An 18131-nucleotide genomic window follows, 5' to 3' on the forward strand; every position below is an offset into this window, starting at 1 on the left:
TTTAAATTATACAGAGTAGAAATGAGTTTGTACCAAGAACCCGGTGACTGCTGCTATTGTAATTACAACTGGTGCCTTCAAGTCGAATAAACCAACCATGCCAATAACCAGTATACTGATTATCGAGAATTCATATGTATATATTCCTTCGACCCATAGTGAAACAACTGACACTAAACTTAATGCAATGGTCGCTGTTTTTACACAATCCTATAGAAATAAATGTTAAATTTTTAAATTATTGTGGTAATAATATTAATGATTTTTAAATCAGTTTGTATAGCTTACCAAAACTGATGTAAAAAATAAAGATGATTGTATCTTGTCCCAATAACCAAAGAATGAAATATTCAATAAGACACTCGGTAACATCAGACATACCCAGAGGAGTAATCCTACTTCTATATTGAATGTGGAAGAACCCAAGAATGCTGAGAAGTTCATAATGGAACCGGGTAACACTTGAACTATTGTATAACCTTTGAAGAACTCCTCGATTCTAATGAATTCTCTTATTGATGAAAGAGTCAAAGGCAATACAAAATATCCACCGCCTCCTATCATCACCGATCCAATAATGAAGAATGTTTTGGCTAACTGAGCAACCAATGAATTCGGATAAACAATACCACATATTTGAATGGTAAAGAGGAACAATATATATATTAAAAAGCAGATGGCTGATTGTGATTTAGATACACCACATCCATTTTTGATTGAAGTATAGTTATTATACTCATTGTTTATACAATCCTTTGAATCTACAACATCTACATTATGATGAATATTGAAATACTTTAGACGAGGTGTAACTTTTATCAAAAGAAAATGAATTGAAATAATAAATAAGGAGCCAATCAAAACCAATGCTAATAATAATAACCAATTATTATAATATAAAGATAATGAGCAAACTAAAAAAAAAAAAGTTAATAAAATTTATAAAAACCTTATAAGTCATTAAATATTTACCAAAAAGAAATATTGATTTTGTATAAAAAGATTTAAAAACAAGAGGTAATCCATTATGTGATTTTAACATATCAAAAATTGATAAAATTAAAAATCCAACACCAGCAGATGAGAATCCACTTTCAATTCCTTTGATCCAATGAGGTATATTAGTGTCTCTTAAATAGAATGACCAATAGCCCAAGAATAACATTATTCCTAATCCAAGACAATTATATAGAAAGAAAATAGCAATTGCCTTTGTAAATTGAAGATACATTAATGAAATTATTAATAAATTCTAGAATTTTTTTAAAAAAATATTAATATTGTTTTACACAAAAATAGAATAATCTTCTTTTTAATAATAATAAATACACTTGAAGGTCTAAAACCAAATTGAATAGGACTATTAGGATATAAATCAATTTTTCCAATCCTTTTCCCCAGAACTCTTTGGATATGATATAGTTGAGTACTATCATCTCCAAAAATCAACAACAACTCAATATAATCTCTTAGTGAAAGTTTTGGATTGTAATGAATATTATCTGTATCTTGTTTAAGTTCAGAAATAGATATATTCGAGTCTATCGAATCGGTATCTGAAATTGAAAGATTATTATTGTTATTCTTTTCAAAAGTACTATTATTATTACTTGATATATTCTTATTTATAGAGTTTATGAAAGGTGAATTTCTTTGTTGACTGGAACCCCCACTCATATTGGTAATACTATTTCCTGTTATTCCTATTATACCGATATTCTTTGTTGGTAAATTTAAATTCATTGATTTATCATCGTCGTAACCTCCACTATGTTTTAATTTATTATGAAAACTACTTAAATATTCATCTTTATCATTATTTATCATCTTTATTTTTATTATTCTACTTTATCTATCTTTTTATTATTAGTGTTATTTACAAATAATTTAATGTACAAAATAAATAATATCTTTTTTTTTTTTTTTTTTTTTTATTGAATATAAATAAATGTGTTTAATTTAAATTTTTTCGTAGAGATAAAAAATGTTACCATGAATTCATAATATTATTTTAACGTCACCTTATAATCAATAATACTAAAGGTTATACAAACCCCCACAACCACACATTTTTAACCAAATATGAAAAAAATAAAAAAATGATTGTTATTAAATTTTGTTTTATTATATATTTACATTTTTGTTGTTTTGATTGATTGATTGATTTTTCAGATTACACTAAAAAAGTGAAAAACAACATCTGTTTCTCTGATTTTTAACCGGGTTATTTCGGGTCTGTAAAGAAGGTGGTGGTGCTGGGCTGACATTTTCGATTTTATCTAATCTTTGAGCAATCTTTGTCTGCGAGGATGGTGTTGTATTGGTAGCGCTACTCTTTTGTTGAGGTGAAACACTTGGTGTCGTTGTAGTTGTGTTTGTTGGGGTGGTAGTGGTGATTTGTATTGAGTTTCTTCTAGAGTTTGGCTTGATTTCACTGCTCTCTCCTGCACCTGCACCGATCGGAGTAATAGTTACACCGCTACTGTTGTTTGTATCCAACGATGAATTTGATGAAACCTTTCTAAAGTGACCTTTTGGTGCAGCGCCCAAAGATTGATCGATAGAGTTTGAACGTGATCTCGACTGCTGTGGAGTATTACTCTGTGAAGCCGGTGCAACCTTTGCTATTTCATATTGTTTTGAAAGTAATTCATAAACTGACTCTCTTTTATCATTGAATTTTGTATAAACATACTAAAGTAATTTAAATCATTATTAATAAACATATTGATCAATAATTATAACAATAGTAACTTACTTTTTCTGTCTTTGTATCGATTTGAATTGAATTCTTACTCTTTTCAGGCATAGAAATTTGAATTACATCTCTTAATTTAATTCTTGTCTGGAAATTAATAAAGATTTTAATAAATAAAAAGAAGTTAATAAATGAAAAGCAAGTATTTTTGATAATAATTATATATTAATTACTTACTTTTTGATGACCAGATGTTAGTGCTGAATAAAAACAAATATAACTTTGTGAGAGATATAGCTTTCCGAAATGATTGAATGCACCCTTTTGAGCACATCTGTATTCTTTGATGAGTGTTTCAGTTTCTGGTAGGTTGAAATGCTTGACGTGCGCCGCAGTAAAGTGATTGCCACTGGCCGTTAGATTGTTGCTGTTGTTACTGTCGATGCTGAAGCTAAGTCTCGAATTCGATTGGTTGCCACTGGCTTCCCATTGACCCTCGATGAGAAGGAACGCCGACTCTGACTCTTTAAAGTGTAGTGGCATCGCTTTGCCATTGCGCTTTACAAGCTTCACGATCTGTTTGTTCTTGTCGTGCTCGATATCCAAAACGTCGCTGAAAGCAACAATCTTTTTTTTCTCTGACATCTTGATGACGATCTTGGAGACGAAACAGAGATGTGATTCAGTTACGTAGAGCTTTCCAGAGCGACCTTTATGTGAACACTTCATCGTTGTTACTACAACCTCTGCAGGATCCAAATTGAATTTCTTGTGTAGCTTTTCATTCTCTTGTGATGTTTGCTTTTCCTTGTCAACCGATATGTTACGTTGGTGACCTTTTGACTTTGACGATGACTTTTTTGAACTATTACTTGATGCACTACTAACACTTTTATTATCACTCATTGTTGTTGCTTATTATTTTTAATTTTATTCTTTTTGATTATTATGAATGTTATCTTTAATTTTATATATTTCTAAAAATAAAATCAATTAAACAGAGCAAGATTAATTCAAATATTTAATATATTTTTTAATATGGATTGGATTAAAAAAAATAAAAAAAACAAATTAATTAAACTGAATTCTTGAATTTTGTTAACCAGGGCTGATTGTTTTTTTTTTTTACTTTAAAATTCATTCTTTTTGTCAAAATCGAAGAAGTTTAAATAAATTCTTTATAAGTTACAACCGTCATTATGATCAATATTATTTTCATTAGTAATCGTCGCATATATGATAATGTTTTTAATTACCAATTCTAGGTCACTCGCAAGCTGATTTGGTGCAACATTAATTTAATTAGTATATTCTACCTTTATGTTTATTTTTATTTGTCCAGCACAATAGCAGGTACAAGTCGAGACATTCAACAAATCACATGTAACTCCGGTTTTATTGTTGTAAGATGGATCAATCTTCTGACAATACTAATCCCCTAAGTGTTCGAGGACAAAAACATTCGGAGTGGTGTAACATGTAGCCACTTCTATTTGAATGATAATAAGAGATCTGGGTGGTCTGTAACGTCTAATTAGATATTGTCGTTTATGCTTTTATTCAGTTGTCGATTCATTCTGTAGAGATTTTTATATAATTAAAGAAATGAAATGAATACTTTATTGTTTATTAATAAAAATACTATCGATAAATATTTTGTGAACTTCATCAAAAAAGCGTTGTTGGTCTAGTGGCAGAATTCTTGCCTTCCAAGCAGGAGACCCGGGTTCGATTCCCGGACAACGCATTTTAATTTTGTGAGTTTCCTTACCGCCTGCGGTAAGTGCAGGTGTCAAAAAATTTGAGACATGCAGGGCTTGAACCTGCGACCTATTGGTTCGTAGCCAATCGCTCTTCCAACTGAGCTAAAGTCCCTTTGATGTTGGAGAAGAGGTATTTTTAATTTTTTTTTTTTTAAAACCCACTAGCAATAAATCCATTTAAGTATTCAAGATAAGAGAATATTTTATCAAAAAAATTGATGATATGAATGGATAACCAGGTTATTGTTGATCAGAATCTTTACAAGTTAAACTACTTTCTATGAAAGTGCTACAATTTTTTTAATTTATTACTCTGGTTTAGAACTAGCTTGTAGAGTGTGGATGAGAACTATGCTTTTTGATATCTCCAATGTCATGAACAGAATGACAAGAAATCATGACTTGCAAATTCTCGCCATTTAAACTATTGGGTAATGATTATTTTTGTAAAACAGCTTATATCTTTTGGTAAGAGTGCTTAAATTTTTTAATGTTGTGCAAAAAAAAATAATATTAAATATTTTATTGACTAAATAATCTTGAATCTGAATTTATTGCTAAAAAATGATTTAAATTTTTGTGGAGGGTTAGGATCGATGGTGCGAAGATCACCGTTTTTCAACCTTTTTTTTTATTTTATTTTTAATTAATTTTTGGTACCAAAAATTCTGTCAGAGAAATTATTCCTTTAAAACTTTCAGACTTTTTAATTTTTCAACCACAAAAAAAAATAAATAATCAATTCCACTTGCATACTGAATGTTATTACTGTAATTCAACTACCTCTTTCATTAAAAAAAAAACAAAACAAAAAAAAACAAAAACTATTCTCAAAATGATGAAATCAAAAATGATGTGTATCAATAAGAGGTATTAAAATGAGAAAAGGTTCAACAGCCATACAAAAATGTTATGAGAGCTAGCAAACAGCAGAAGCATACAAAAACAACAAAATATATTAGAGATTAAGAGAAAGAGACAAACAGACATATTAATTGTATATTTATTTTGTTTTTTTTTAATATTTTACTTTCTCTTTTTTTTTTTTCTTTTCAAAACAAAGCTGTGAAAATCATAAATAATCCGGATAAATAAATAAATAATTGTATAGAGATTTAAAACTACTTATAATAAATACTATATATTTTTACATACTCACACATTAAAATCTTATACTTATTTCAAACATCTTCAGTTACAGTTAAAAAAAAAAAAAAAAACAAAACAGATAAAGATTTTCAACACAATTTTATTAAAATATAAATTTAAATCATACATATATATTTATTTATTTATTTATAATTATTCTTTTTTTAAAATCTTATCTTTTTATCCTTTTTTTTTCTCATAATAGTATAAAAAGTAATAGAAATAAATAGCAGTTCAAAAAATAAGATAAAAAAAGAAATTGTATAATTTATCTAGATTATTACAATTTTTTATTTTTTTTTAAAAAAAATACACAACAATATTTCAAATGAAAAGAAAAAAGAATGGGACTACATAAACCTAATTTAATTGTACTTCTCATTCTTGTTCTTATGTTTGTATTATTGATTGTTTCATTTTCATGTATGTCAAATTAATAACCAACATTGATCAAATCAATCCTTCTATTTCAACACATACATTCAAATGATCTACAAAAAAATGACCTTAGATATTCCAACATTCGATATTAATATTCAAAATTAATCAATTTTTTTTTTTTGTCTTTTACCAAAATTTGATCTTATCTCATTTTTTTTTTCTCTATTTTTAACAAAACTTCTTATTCTTTATTTTCTTCTCTTCTCTTCTCTTTTTTTTTTATTTTTATTTTATTTTTTAATTCTCCTTCTTCTTTTTTAAACAAACAAAAGCATCATGGTATAAAACTAGTATTAGAGGACCAGATCATTTAGTTAGTTATATACAATATAAATATGATTCAATACAGAATATAACAAAGTCGAATGCAACGATACGGATTGAATGGAACAGTGATCAACAAATGCCAAACGCAAAGAGGATATTTCAATTGTCGTTTGCATTTACAATAGTTGCTTGGGTTTTCACAGTGGTCAACATTACATTGATTGGATTTTCGCTGGGTGGATATCTGAAAAAGATACCTCCATGTGTACCTATCAACAATATCGTTAGATTCCTTCCGATTGGCATGCTGATATTTACATTGCTTTCGGTATTTACATTTCTTGGACTGCCGCGCGCCATTGACCAAGACTGCTGGGAGCACGATAACTTTGGTTTACTCTGTCAACCAGAAGAACAGCGAGACAGACTAGTTGGATCACTAAACGAAGGAAACATTTCATGGGGACCAATCGAAGGTTGGTTTTGTTGTCTTATTTCATCTGCCTTATCTTTGGCAGCAACTGCAGTTTCAATTATATCATCTCGTTATACAAGCATGTAAAAATATCACGGTCAATAATAATAACAAAAACAACAACATCAACAATAATAATAGTAATAGTAATACTTTTATCAAATCGATAAATCAACAAAACACAAATCCCTCATTTAGAAAAATATATGTTTTTTGCTTATAAGAATATTATAAAGTTAACATATATAACTATATATATTATATATATATGATTCAATACAATATAAATAATCTAATAATATTTATATTTTAATCAATTCTCAATTTAATTATTTTATTTTATTTTAATAAATAAAAATATAATATGTACAATTTAATTTAAAAAGTTTAATTAATAGTTTTACAAAAACTATTTTTTATTTTATTTTATTTATGTTTTATTTTTATTTTATTGGATTTTTACTACAATTCTACCTTCATCTGGCTGTCCACCCCAATTTGATTCGATATCTTTCAAATCAACCACTTTGAGATGAAGTTTAAGTTGACCGCTCTTGACTGTTTGTAATAATGAGTTGAGATTTTCAACGTTGAACTTTTCGATGGCACCGGCTGGGAATGAACCAAGACCGGATCCAAGAATTTCGATTGCTGTCGATCTGAGAAGTGATGACTTTACATTGACGGTTGGTCCTGCCATCTCACCGACCGATACATAACGAACCTGTTGGTAGTCGTGTCCAGTTCCGATCAGCCCGGTCAATACCAACTCGGCTGGCTTGCCCCAAATGTAATCGATGACAACGCTGATCGGTGATTCAGCATGTAGCTTCTTGACCTGTGAAATGATAGCTTCGTCTGTCTGTGCCAGAGAGATAATCTCGTCAGCACCCAAGTTGTTTTTCAACTCGTCCAACGAAGCTTGGTTACGTCCGGTGGCGATTACTCGCTTGGCACCGTAGATCTTTGCCAATTGAACGGCTGCCTTGCCTGTGAATCCGGTGGCACCATTGATTAGCACGGTGTCCCCCTCTTTGATTTGACCACGAATCTTCAATGCCATACCGGCACCGAGAACTGCATTTGGCAGAGCAGCGGCAGCCAATGGATCGGTATCCTTATCCAAGACAACCCACTTTCCTTTGGTGACCAACGCTTTCTCTGCGATCATACCGGTGATACCCCAACAATAGATGAGAGTACCATCGTCCAACTGTGCAACACCATCGACACCAACAGTACATGGGAAATCTTTGTATGGCAAATAGTGTCTACCGTTGGATCTACTGATATCTAATTGCTTAACGGTCGATGCCAATACCTTTACTACAACTTGTTGATCGTTTTGTGGTACTGGTTCATCGATATCAGCATACTTTGGTGTTCCAAGACTATATAATACTGCTCCTTTCATTGTTATTGTTGTTTTAATATATATATATATATTAATAAAAAAAATGTAATAAATAAGTTATTTTGAAATGATTAATAATTTTGTTATTACTGATTTGATTATAAATATTTGTTAAATTTAGTTTTATAGAATAAAGTGTAAAATTAATGTAATAAATAAGTTATTTTGAAATGATTAATAATTTTGTTATTACTGATTTGATTATAAATATTTGTTGTTATGTTCAAGAATCTATTCTTGAACTTTCATTACAGGGTTCTTGAATTTTTTTTAAAGCACTTATTCCGGAGTGTTTTTTAAATTAAATCATCAAAATTTTCAGAAAGTGGTGAACCAAAATCGGATCATTAATGACGTTGTTTTTTTTTTATTACAATTCCTTTTTTAGTTAGTGACACTTTAATTAGTTTTCATTGATCGATTATATATGTTGACACTTTTTTTTAGGTTTTTTTAGTTTTTTGAAATATATTTTTGATTTTTTTTTGATAATAATTATTATTTTTATAAATCTTTAGATACTAAGAAATGTTTGATAAAGTCAGCTTTCTTTTTGACAGTGATTGCGTCTGATGTTTGTTGAGCTAACGGTGATGATGGACTTGGTCTTAATAGTACAGTGGAGAATATGATTGCCAATTGGTCGGCTGTCAGTTTGTTTTCGGGATGTTTCAGTACTTCCACCAAGAACGATACCAAATAGAAAAATACATTGTAGTTGATCGACGGTAGATGTGATATGAGTGTCTTGCAGGAGAGCGCTGTCGACGATGCATCCAATGCCTGTTGGTACATGGCGAATGGAATGACCGGTTCGACCAGGTACTCGAGGAAACGAATGAGACACTCGGCAACCGAGTGGATTCCGACCTGCGATGGAATCGGCAATTGTTTATCCAACGCCTCCACGACCAACTCCATCTCACGCGCCACACCAGACTCGAGGAAGAGCGACTCCTCGCGCATTCCAGTCGTATAGATATAGTCGATCATGTGCCACAGTTCCTTCGGTATGGAAAGACGCTTCTGCTCTGCATTGATAGGTACGCCACTCGCTATGGGACCAGAGAAGCGAACCAGATTATCCAGTGAGTTACCCATAAACGTTTGTTGGAACTTGCCAGACACCGAGATGAAATAGTCCTTGCCATTCTCGAGATGCAGAATCAAGATGTCGTCCATGGGATCGCCGGCAATGTTGAGCGGTGCCGAAGTGGTGCTGTCGACACACACTGTCAGGTCGATGGTGACACGCTCCTTTGGAATCATCATGCCTGCTATCGGTGCAATCTTTAGCCACGGCTTACAGAGTATGCGCTCGTCGAGCTTCGGAATGAATTTGAATCGTGCAATCACCTGTCCGACGTTCTCCAGTACCAACTGTCGTGTGACAGGCACCATGAATCTGACGGATTCGAAATCGACTTGGTTGGTGTTTATGGTGGCATCGGGCATCGAGTCATTCTCCTTCTTGTCGAGTTCCTTTACGATCTCCTGGTAGATACGACTCTTGGCGTCGGGAATGACAACACGCACCTTTATAATGAACGAAGCCGACACTGGACGATGGTCCGACGACAACAGCTCGTGACGACGATACGAGAGGATTCCGACGTTCTCCGCCTTCTTGTGAGTCTTCCAAAGAATACGATCGCACCAAGCTGGAGTACGCTTTTTCTCACTGGAATCATAATCGTTGGTTCCAGGATCGTACTTGTAGGTGGGTGCAAAACTGATGGGTGGCTCTTGAAATCCTTCGAAAGCAGCGCCACTCTTCATCTGTAAATATAACTGATCCGCTAAAAACAATGAATAAAAATCTTTCTGTATAATCTTATCTCTAACCTCTTGATCCGGTAATGGTATTCTATAATTTAAATCACCAATCCAAAATAGTTGACTATTCAAAATAAAATAGATATGTTAATATATATATAAGTTATCTATCTATCTATCTGTCTATCGATCAGTGTTTGTTTAGCATGGTTGATTCCTTACTCATGATCGAATATATTTAAAAATGTTGATCCATCTTCCGCAGCGAATTTCAATGTACGTGCGATATCTTTCATATCTTGGTTACGACGAAGTATGTTTTCCATGTGTGCGTTGAGATGAGAGTTGATAATGCAGATCGATGTGTTGTAGAATTGGAATCGTACGGCAACACCACCCTTGTTTCCCATCATACCCATGATTCCAACGGCTGCAATGTCCGAGAGTACGTGTGTGATGTGTGGACGGTGCTCCTTCCTGACGTATACAAACAGCAGGATACCAACAAGTTGTCTCGACAGTAGCTTTACATATTCACCCTGGGTGGCGAGTGATGCGGCGATTGCCTGCTCCCATGGCAATGCTCGCGTGGTATCACCCAGTAGCAATGCTTCGGCGGTGAGATCCAGTTCTTGGAAACCGATCGCGTAGATGTCTGGCGAGAGAGCGGCACCGGCCGAAGCAGAGAGTCCGCCACCCTCGACGCCGGCACCTGGACACAGCCACTGGTCGAGTGACTCTGCCGGCTTCTTGCCATTGACATTCCAAGTTCCAAGAAATATCACCATATTCTCCTTCTTGGTGAACTCTGGTTCACGTTCTTTCAGCTTATTGCTAATCCAGGCACCATTGACATCGACCGATTTGTAAACCACGGGTGGCAGTGGTTTCTGATGTTGATGATTGATACCATTGAGCGATGCTTTCACCGATGCATTAGATACACCTACATCTGCTGCAACTGTTGCTGTCGATGATGCTGTTGAAGCTAAACAATATTATAGTAGCAGTGGTGGTATGATCATCATATTAATTAATCATATGTAAAAAAAAAAACAATAAAAATAAAAAGATTGAAAATATAATCAATCAAAAAACATAACATACCTTCATTATTATTATTATTATTTACACTGTTATTATTATTATTATTATTATTTGATACACTATTAGAAGAGTTTGATAAAGTTTGTGGTTGATTGGTTGTACTATTACTATTACTATTATTGCTGTTGCTGTTGTTAGTATTGTTAACGTTTGTACTTTCCATTGTTAACAATAAAAACTTTGATTAAATATTTGAATATTGATTAATTGTGATTTTCCAATAGGTCTACAAGTAAACTAAACATTGATTATTAAAATATTTGAAATTCTATTTGTAATAACCCCGATGTATTGATTTGATTGATTGATTGCTAACAACAATTATGACCAAAAAAAATATTTTGAAAAAAAAAAAATTAAAAAACTAATCAAAAATTGGATTTTTTTGGTTTTTCAATACTGACCAATTAATTATTGTATTTTGTGTGTAACCCAAAAAAAATACATAGTTCTACAAAAATGTATTCATTGAATATTCAAATATATATAATAATAATAATAATAATAATAATAATATCATTATAAAAATTAGGAAAAAATAAAATCTATTTGCTTTTTTTTAGTTTTAGGAAACAAAGTTTTATTGATTTGGTTGACATGCAAAGCGGATTTCAATTACTATTAAAAAGATTCGATAGGAAGTGGAATAGATAAATATCAATAGAATTCTTTCTTTTCTTTATTTATTTTTTTTTGTTTTCACTAATTAATCTTAAAAAAAAAAAAAAGAAATTGTTTTGTTTTTGTTTGACAATTATATTTCATTTGTTTAAATTTTAAACATCAATAGTAACTTGAGTTGTAAAGTTGTAAACACTTAAAGTTAATTAATTTTCTCAGCTCACCCAATCTCAAAACTCTTTAATCACTATTCAATAATTAGGAACATGCACCCAAACAAACAAACAATCAATAAATAAACTAAACACACAAGTCAAACCAAAATCAACATCACACATTTATTTTTAATTTTAATTAATATAAACAGTTACCATCAATGAAGTTTCTCGTCGTTCCAAAAAGCAATAAATTAGATTTCTAAGTGGGGAAGCATGGCTTTGCTAAAGTATACAAAATGAACTTTGGAAAGCAAATCAATAGTGAGAATTCTATTGTTCAGCTTATGGTTTACTTAACATCATACCCCAACTTTTTAAATCATATCACCATTATATAATCAAGCTAGGTAGGATCGTATCTTCTTCCACCAACTAAACAAATAGTATTTTTAAAAACAATTTTTTAAACTGTTAATACTTACAAGTAGCCTTATTTGGACAAGAAATGAATTGAATTGTATTCGTATAAAGAATAGATCCCTGGATTTTAAACTACTATTGACCGACCACCGTTCACATTATTTAGGTTAGTGTTTACCAAACATTTTGCGTATTATATAATACCACCACTGTTAGAAGAGTGATTAGGTGTGTGTGTGTATATGGAGATGGTTAACAGTTGATCTTAACATTCAATCATAGGTGCTTAATATTTCTGTCAATACCACTTGTTCATGCACCAACTTCAAATAGTTGTGTTACTGTTTAAATGAGTGAGTGTTAAGTGAGGAGAAGTTGAGGTGGAGCTGACTGCTCAGTGAGTTGTTGGTGGCAGTGTGTATGTGTGAGGTAGTACAATGCTAAAACTAGTTTGTTTTAAAAGACCACTAAAATTCAACTCGCTCACATATCCCAAAATTCAAACGATTATAAGAAAACCAAAAATATTTATACAATTTGTCTTCAGGCTGACACTCTAAACAACCATCACTTCTATAAATCTCAATCACATACACACACTAACATTCATACCTTTTATTTTAGTTTTGCAAATTTTTTCTTATACCACAACCACTACTAATTCAATTGTTATCTTTTGATTTTGTTTAAATTATATGCGTAAAACCATTTAAAAAATTTGTTATTGAACATATATTGTATGACACCACAGCAAACTTATGTTCGAACTCACACCACACTCTCATCTTTGGCACAATAACATCAAATATTTAAAGAGTGCACTCAACACACACCACGAACTAACAAATTCTATATTTATTTACACAATAAATAAATAAAAATAAAATAATAATAATAATAATAATAAAAATAAAATAATAATAATAATAGTTGGTTATAGTAGAATTGAAAGAATAGATCAGCGTAATTAAATAGTTAGTTAGTTAGTTAGTTAAATCTTAAATTAATTTCACTATAGTATATTTTTAATAAAAAAACTTGATCTACTACTTTTTTATTATTATTGGTATTATCTATTTTTATATATTAAATATACACACTGTTTTTTTTTACTAGTTCTATTATTAAATATATATATATTTATATATGACCTTATATTATAGAAGTGTTTATTTTTATTTATCATTTATCAAACAATTGTCCAAACAGACATTTGGTTTTGGTGGATATAGTTATCAATAATTCATATCAGATCTAATTATATCCTAATTTGATAGAAATAATTAAACACAACCACACACCAAATTATACTGTATAAAATATAACCAAAGACAAAAATTAATCCAATCCTATCGACCATTACCATTTTTAATCAAAAACTGAAAAAAAAAAAAGATAAAAAGACAATATCAAATAAATAATCAAAAACAAACAAATAAGAAAATAGAAAATAGTGCCGACAACATCAACCCATCATATAATATTACATCATATCAAATATTTTGCAATTTCATAAATTCAAATCAAATCAAATCAAATAAATTAAATTCAAATCAATTCACAATTCAATTGATTTGTTTATTTTGTTTTGGTTTTTTAATTATTATATAGATAAATAATAAATAAATAGTAAACACACCACCACCATCACACAACACACACACCATCACAAATATATATATTATATACACTCTAATAATAACAATAACAATAATAATATTAATAGTAGTATTCATATCAGTTCAAAAACTAAATCGACGACTCCTTCTTTCTTTTTTTTTTTACCTTTACTTGCACTCTTGCAAAACCAAAACCAAAACCAAAACCAAACATTCTATTATACACTCCATATAATCTATATTTTTTTATTATCAACAACAACAATAATAATATTTAAATTATCTATTGTTTTAAATTTAAAATTTGATATCAATAGAAATAATTTTAAAACTTTTTTCTTTAAAGTATACTTTTTTCCAATTTTTTCATTTGTTAAAAATTGATTGTTATTGATATTTCCGTTTAGCTTTTTTTTTTCACCAAAGTCCAACTCCACATTGTTTTTCTCTTTGTATCTAGATGTATATTCATAGTAAAATTTTAACTTACAACCTATAATACTTAGTAGTAAAAAAGTGGATTTAATAATAATAATAACAATAGAAAAATAATATTTAGAACTATAAAACTTAAAAAACAAAAAATGACACTTTTACAAATTTATGATTTCAATCATTTGGAATGGATTTTCCAAGATATCGATATTTCAGTTGAAAATAATTTGGAATCAATACAATTTTCAAAAAAGGTAATTTAATATCAACATTTTATTATTTCTATTTACATTTTTTCTTAACTTTTTTTTTTTTTTAAAGAGTTGGAAATTAAATGTAAAAAGAAATGATAAAGTTTATTATAGACATATTTTAGATTCGAGTTGTAATATTTATATATTTTTAAATAATAATAATAGTAATAATATTAGTACCAGTAGCAGTAACAATATTAATAATAATAAGTTAAATTCTATCACTGAAGAGGATGAAAATGAAAATATAGATGTAAATAATGAAAAATGCAATAGTAGAAATAGTTTAAATAAAAGTATAGAATTTGGTAATAATATTGGAAATAATATCTTTATTATAAATCTGGCAGAGAAAACACTAGATTCGATTTTGGGTGAAAATGAAAACTTGGTTGACATTGAATATGATGAACCAATCTCTGATTCATTACTGAGTATATTGGATACTATCGATACAAAGTTTAATACACTCTACTGTTATAATACACCAATGTACTCTCTTTCAATACCACTCAACACTAGATTCCCAATTTCAATTAGAAATCTAAGATCTGAAGATAGAAAATTAAAAAATATGATTGAAGTAAATATCAAATAATTAATTAGATATTTAAATATTATTTGTTATTAACTTATTTAACTTTTAATTTTTAAAATAATAGGATTTTGAAGATACTCTCAAGCTTTTAGAGAATGAATGTATTTTCGTTAGAGATAAATTAAATCTTTTCAATTCAAATCAATTTACTGAACATTTCGAGAATGAAGTTAAACATTTCATTATGTTTTTATCAAATATAAGATTATCGTGTGATAATATTTCAAAAGGTAAGTGTTTATTATTTTTAAGTTATTTCTTACTAAATACTAATTATTTTATTACTTTATAGAATTTTTATGGAATCATGTTGAAATATTTCTACAATTTAGAGAATTTATTAGATTGTTCTATTGGAAATCAGGATGTTCGGATGATGAAATACACTCTCCGTTGATGTTGAAATCAAATCTGGAGATGACATCTTCTTGTGATATTGAACCATTGGTTCTCGAGAATATGAGTTGTCTTTCGAGTTCATCATCTAGCTATCTGATGCAAGAGAGTGGATCTGTCTATATGGAATTGGTTGATCAGTGCAGAGATATCTTTGGTTGTGCCAAGCGATTGTTAAACTCACTTGACAATAGTACCGATCATGCTAGTTTGGAGTCGACTCTCTTGACTTACCATGCAACACTCGACCGAGCATCTCCCATTGTCACCATGGCAACCGAATGTAACAATTTCATCCAACAACAAATCGTAGTTTGTTCACCTCCACGCACAATGGTAATCAACCAGCTCATGGATTTCGTTGGCAATCTGAACAAGTTGATCGTCTCACAAAACACATTGACAACTAGTAATGTTTGTGTTCAACAACTGAAAGATCACATTCAAGAGTTTATCAAGAATATTCTCGGTGTTCTGAGGTGTGTAATGACAAGCTATCCCTATGCAATCGGCAGTGGAATAGGTGGACATTCAACATGTTCCTCGCCATCAATAATGTACCCCACCATTGCAACACCAAGATCAGTATCAAGCTACAATCTCCATCATGCAGTGTCAGCCGACTCGCCAATTCTACCGACTTCATTGTCATCCTCTAAACTTCAATACACTCTACGCAAACGTAGTCAACACCTAAGTTATGCAGCATTCCAGTTACTTCCACAATTGAATGAAACACTATCTTCCTACTCTCTACGATCTAATAGTAGTTCAAACTTGAAAAATAATAACCAAAATAATATCAGTATTAATAATAATAATAATAACAACAATAATATTAATCATAGTCAAATCATTTCAACAAATTCTACCGATGAATTATTGAATACCATAGATATGTTGGAGATACTCTCAGATCCAAACAAGAAAAAGATGGAACAAAATGATGAAGAGTTTGGATCGATTGCCAATCCTGGTTTTGCTCCGAATGCCGAAGATATGGAAAAGGCAATTCAATACTCTATCACCCAATTCTTGGCAAGCTTTCCAAACAAGACACCTGAACAAGTCGATAGATCTATTTGGTTGGAGAGAAACGATGAGATTTGTAATGTTGTCTACGATGATTCACCGGTACGAGTCGGTCACTCCAAGCCAATCAAATGCGCAACACTCAACCAACTTATCATTAAGCTCACCAATGAACTCAGTCAAGAGCTAAAGTTTGCTAAAACCTTTATCTGTACTTTTAGATCGTTCACAAAACCCGAGGTTCTACTGGAGAAGCTAATACAGCGATACTACGTACCGAATTTCGGTATACATGCACACAGTCACTTTAGAAACAAGATACAACGACCGATCCAATTGCGTGTCTTGAACGTTCTAAAGATGTGGGTTGGCCAGCGACCAGCTGACTTTTCTATCGAGCTTGTCAAGACGATCACGCTGTTCCTCTACAATGCACGTGCCACAGGACACGGTCAGATCTCAGACATCATCATGAAGCAATTCAATAGTGTGCGAACAACCAAGAAGAGACTGGAACTTCCACCATTCGAACGAGTACCAACCGCCAAGATCTTCTGGAAGAAATACAGTACCGAATTCATATTGGCGCTGAATGAGATGGACGTTGCCAAGCAGATGACACTCCTCGATTTCGATACGTTCGCATCGATCGATGAATTCGAATTGTTTGACAAAGCCTGGACAAGACCAGAGCTACAACATCGCACACCCAACGTAATGACAATGATCGATCGCTTCAACAGCATCAGCTCATTCGTCTCGACTGCGATCCTCAACGAATTCGAACAGTCAAAGCGCGTAAAGCTAATGGTAAAGATGATTAAACTCTCAAAGTGTCTATACAAACTGTCAAACTTCAACTCTCTCCTCGCTTGTCTCGCGGGAATGTATTCCTCTAGCATCTACCGTCTTCAAAAGACCAGAGACCGTATTCCAACAAAGTATCAAAAAAACCTTGAACAACTAAGTAAACTGATCGACACGAAATACTCTCATAAGACCTATCGTGAATCAATACAAAATAGATGTCCTCCACTTATACCCTATCTAGGTATTCATTTAACTGATCTTGTATTTGTAAGTTATATAAAATAATATTTATAATAATAACATTCAGTGTTTAGTACTAACACAGGTTTAATACAATATTAAAAATAATCATAATAATATGTAGATAGAAGAAGGTAATCCCAATTTCAATAAGGAATTAATTAATTTCAAAAAGAGAGAACTTGTTTATCAGGTAATCACACAAATCAAACAGTATCAACAACAACCGTATACGATTACACCGAAACCACAGATACTGCAGTTCTTGAGAGAGTTCCCTAGAGTGCCATCTGACAAACGTACTCACGAAGACAAGCTATATCAAATGTCACTCCGAATCGAAGCTAGAATAATTTCACTTTCCTCTTCTGAATCTTCATTGACCACCGGTACTACCAAATCTTGTTAATCATCAACATGTACAAATAAACATTATGATAATTTATTATCGCATTCTA

General features: G+C 31.2%; 5 protein-coding genes and 2 non-coding genes across 7 annotated transcripts; 3 read left to right on the plus strand and 4 right to left on the minus strand.

The window, feature by feature from the left end:
• Positions 1-284: 284 nt before the first annotated feature.
• On the minus strand, positions 285-3604 carry PPL_12330 (uncharacterized protein; the record flags this gene model as incomplete). The annotated part of the gene is made up of 7 exons (XM_020583067.1): positions 285-293; positions 382-914; positions 973-1252; positions 1330-1827; positions 2266-2694; positions 2759-2845; positions 2936-3604. 7 exons carry the CDS (start codon positions 3602-3604, stop codon positions 285-287), a joined length of 2505 nt encoding a protein of 834 aa, XP_020429848.1.
• Positions 3605-4374: 770 nt separating this feature from the next.
• On the plus strand, positions 4375-4445 carry PPL_12331. Its single transcript has one exon. It is a non-coding gene; the product is annotated as a tRNA-Gly (tRNA).
• Positions 4446-4500: 55 nt separating this feature from the next.
• Positions 4501-4573, minus strand: PPL_12332. Its single transcript has one exon. It is a non-coding gene; the product is annotated as a tRNA-Arg (tRNA).
• Positions 4574-5954: 1381 nt separating this feature from the next.
• PPL_12333 (uncharacterized protein) lies at positions 5955-7184 on the plus strand (the record flags this gene model as incomplete). The annotated part of the gene is made up of 3 exons (XM_020583068.1): positions 5955-6033; positions 6324-6872; positions 7180-7184. The coding sequence occupies 3 exons, from the start codon at positions 5955-5957 to the stop codon at positions 7182-7184; spliced, it is 633 nt and encodes a 210-aa protein (XP_020429849.1).
• A 57-nt stretch (positions 7185-7241) lies between these two features.
• PPL_12334 (zinc-containing alcohol dehydrogenase) lies at positions 7242-8207 on the minus strand (the record flags this gene model as incomplete). Its single annotated transcript, XM_020583069.1, has 1 exon — positions 7242-8207. One exon carries the CDS (start codon positions 8205-8207, stop codon positions 7242-7244), a length of 966 nt encoding a protein of 321 aa, XP_020429850.1.
• A 504-nt stretch (positions 8208-8711) lies between these two features.
• Positions 8712-11253, minus strand: PPL_12335 (inositol polyphosphate 5-phosphatase family protein; the record flags this gene model as incomplete). Its single annotated transcript, XM_020583070.1, has 4 exons — positions 8712-8814; positions 9439-10107; positions 10206-10971; positions 11091-11253. The coding sequence occupies 4 exons, from the start codon at positions 11251-11253 to the stop codon at positions 8712-8714; spliced, it is 1701 nt and encodes a 566-aa protein (XP_020429851.1).
• Positions 11254-14492: 3239 nt separating this feature from the next.
• Positions 14493-17955, plus strand: gefB (Ras-GEF domain-containing protein; the record flags this gene model as incomplete). The annotated part of the gene is made up of 5 exons (XM_020583071.1): positions 14493-14597; positions 14665-15180; positions 15260-15425; positions 15488-17700; positions 17851-17955. The coding sequence occupies 5 exons, from the start codon at positions 14493-14495 to the stop codon at positions 17953-17955; spliced, it is 3105 nt and encodes a 1034-aa protein (XP_020429852.1).
• Between the last annotated feature and the right edge of the window lie 176 nt (positions 17956-18131).

The sequence above is a fragment of the Heterostelium album genome, assembly GCF_000004825.1.
Source record: "Heterostelium album PN500 unplaced genomic scaffold PPL_scaffold10, whole genome shotgun sequence".
NCBI lineage: Eukaryota > Evosea > Eumycetozoa > Acytosteliales > Acytosteliaceae > Heterostelium > Heterostelium album.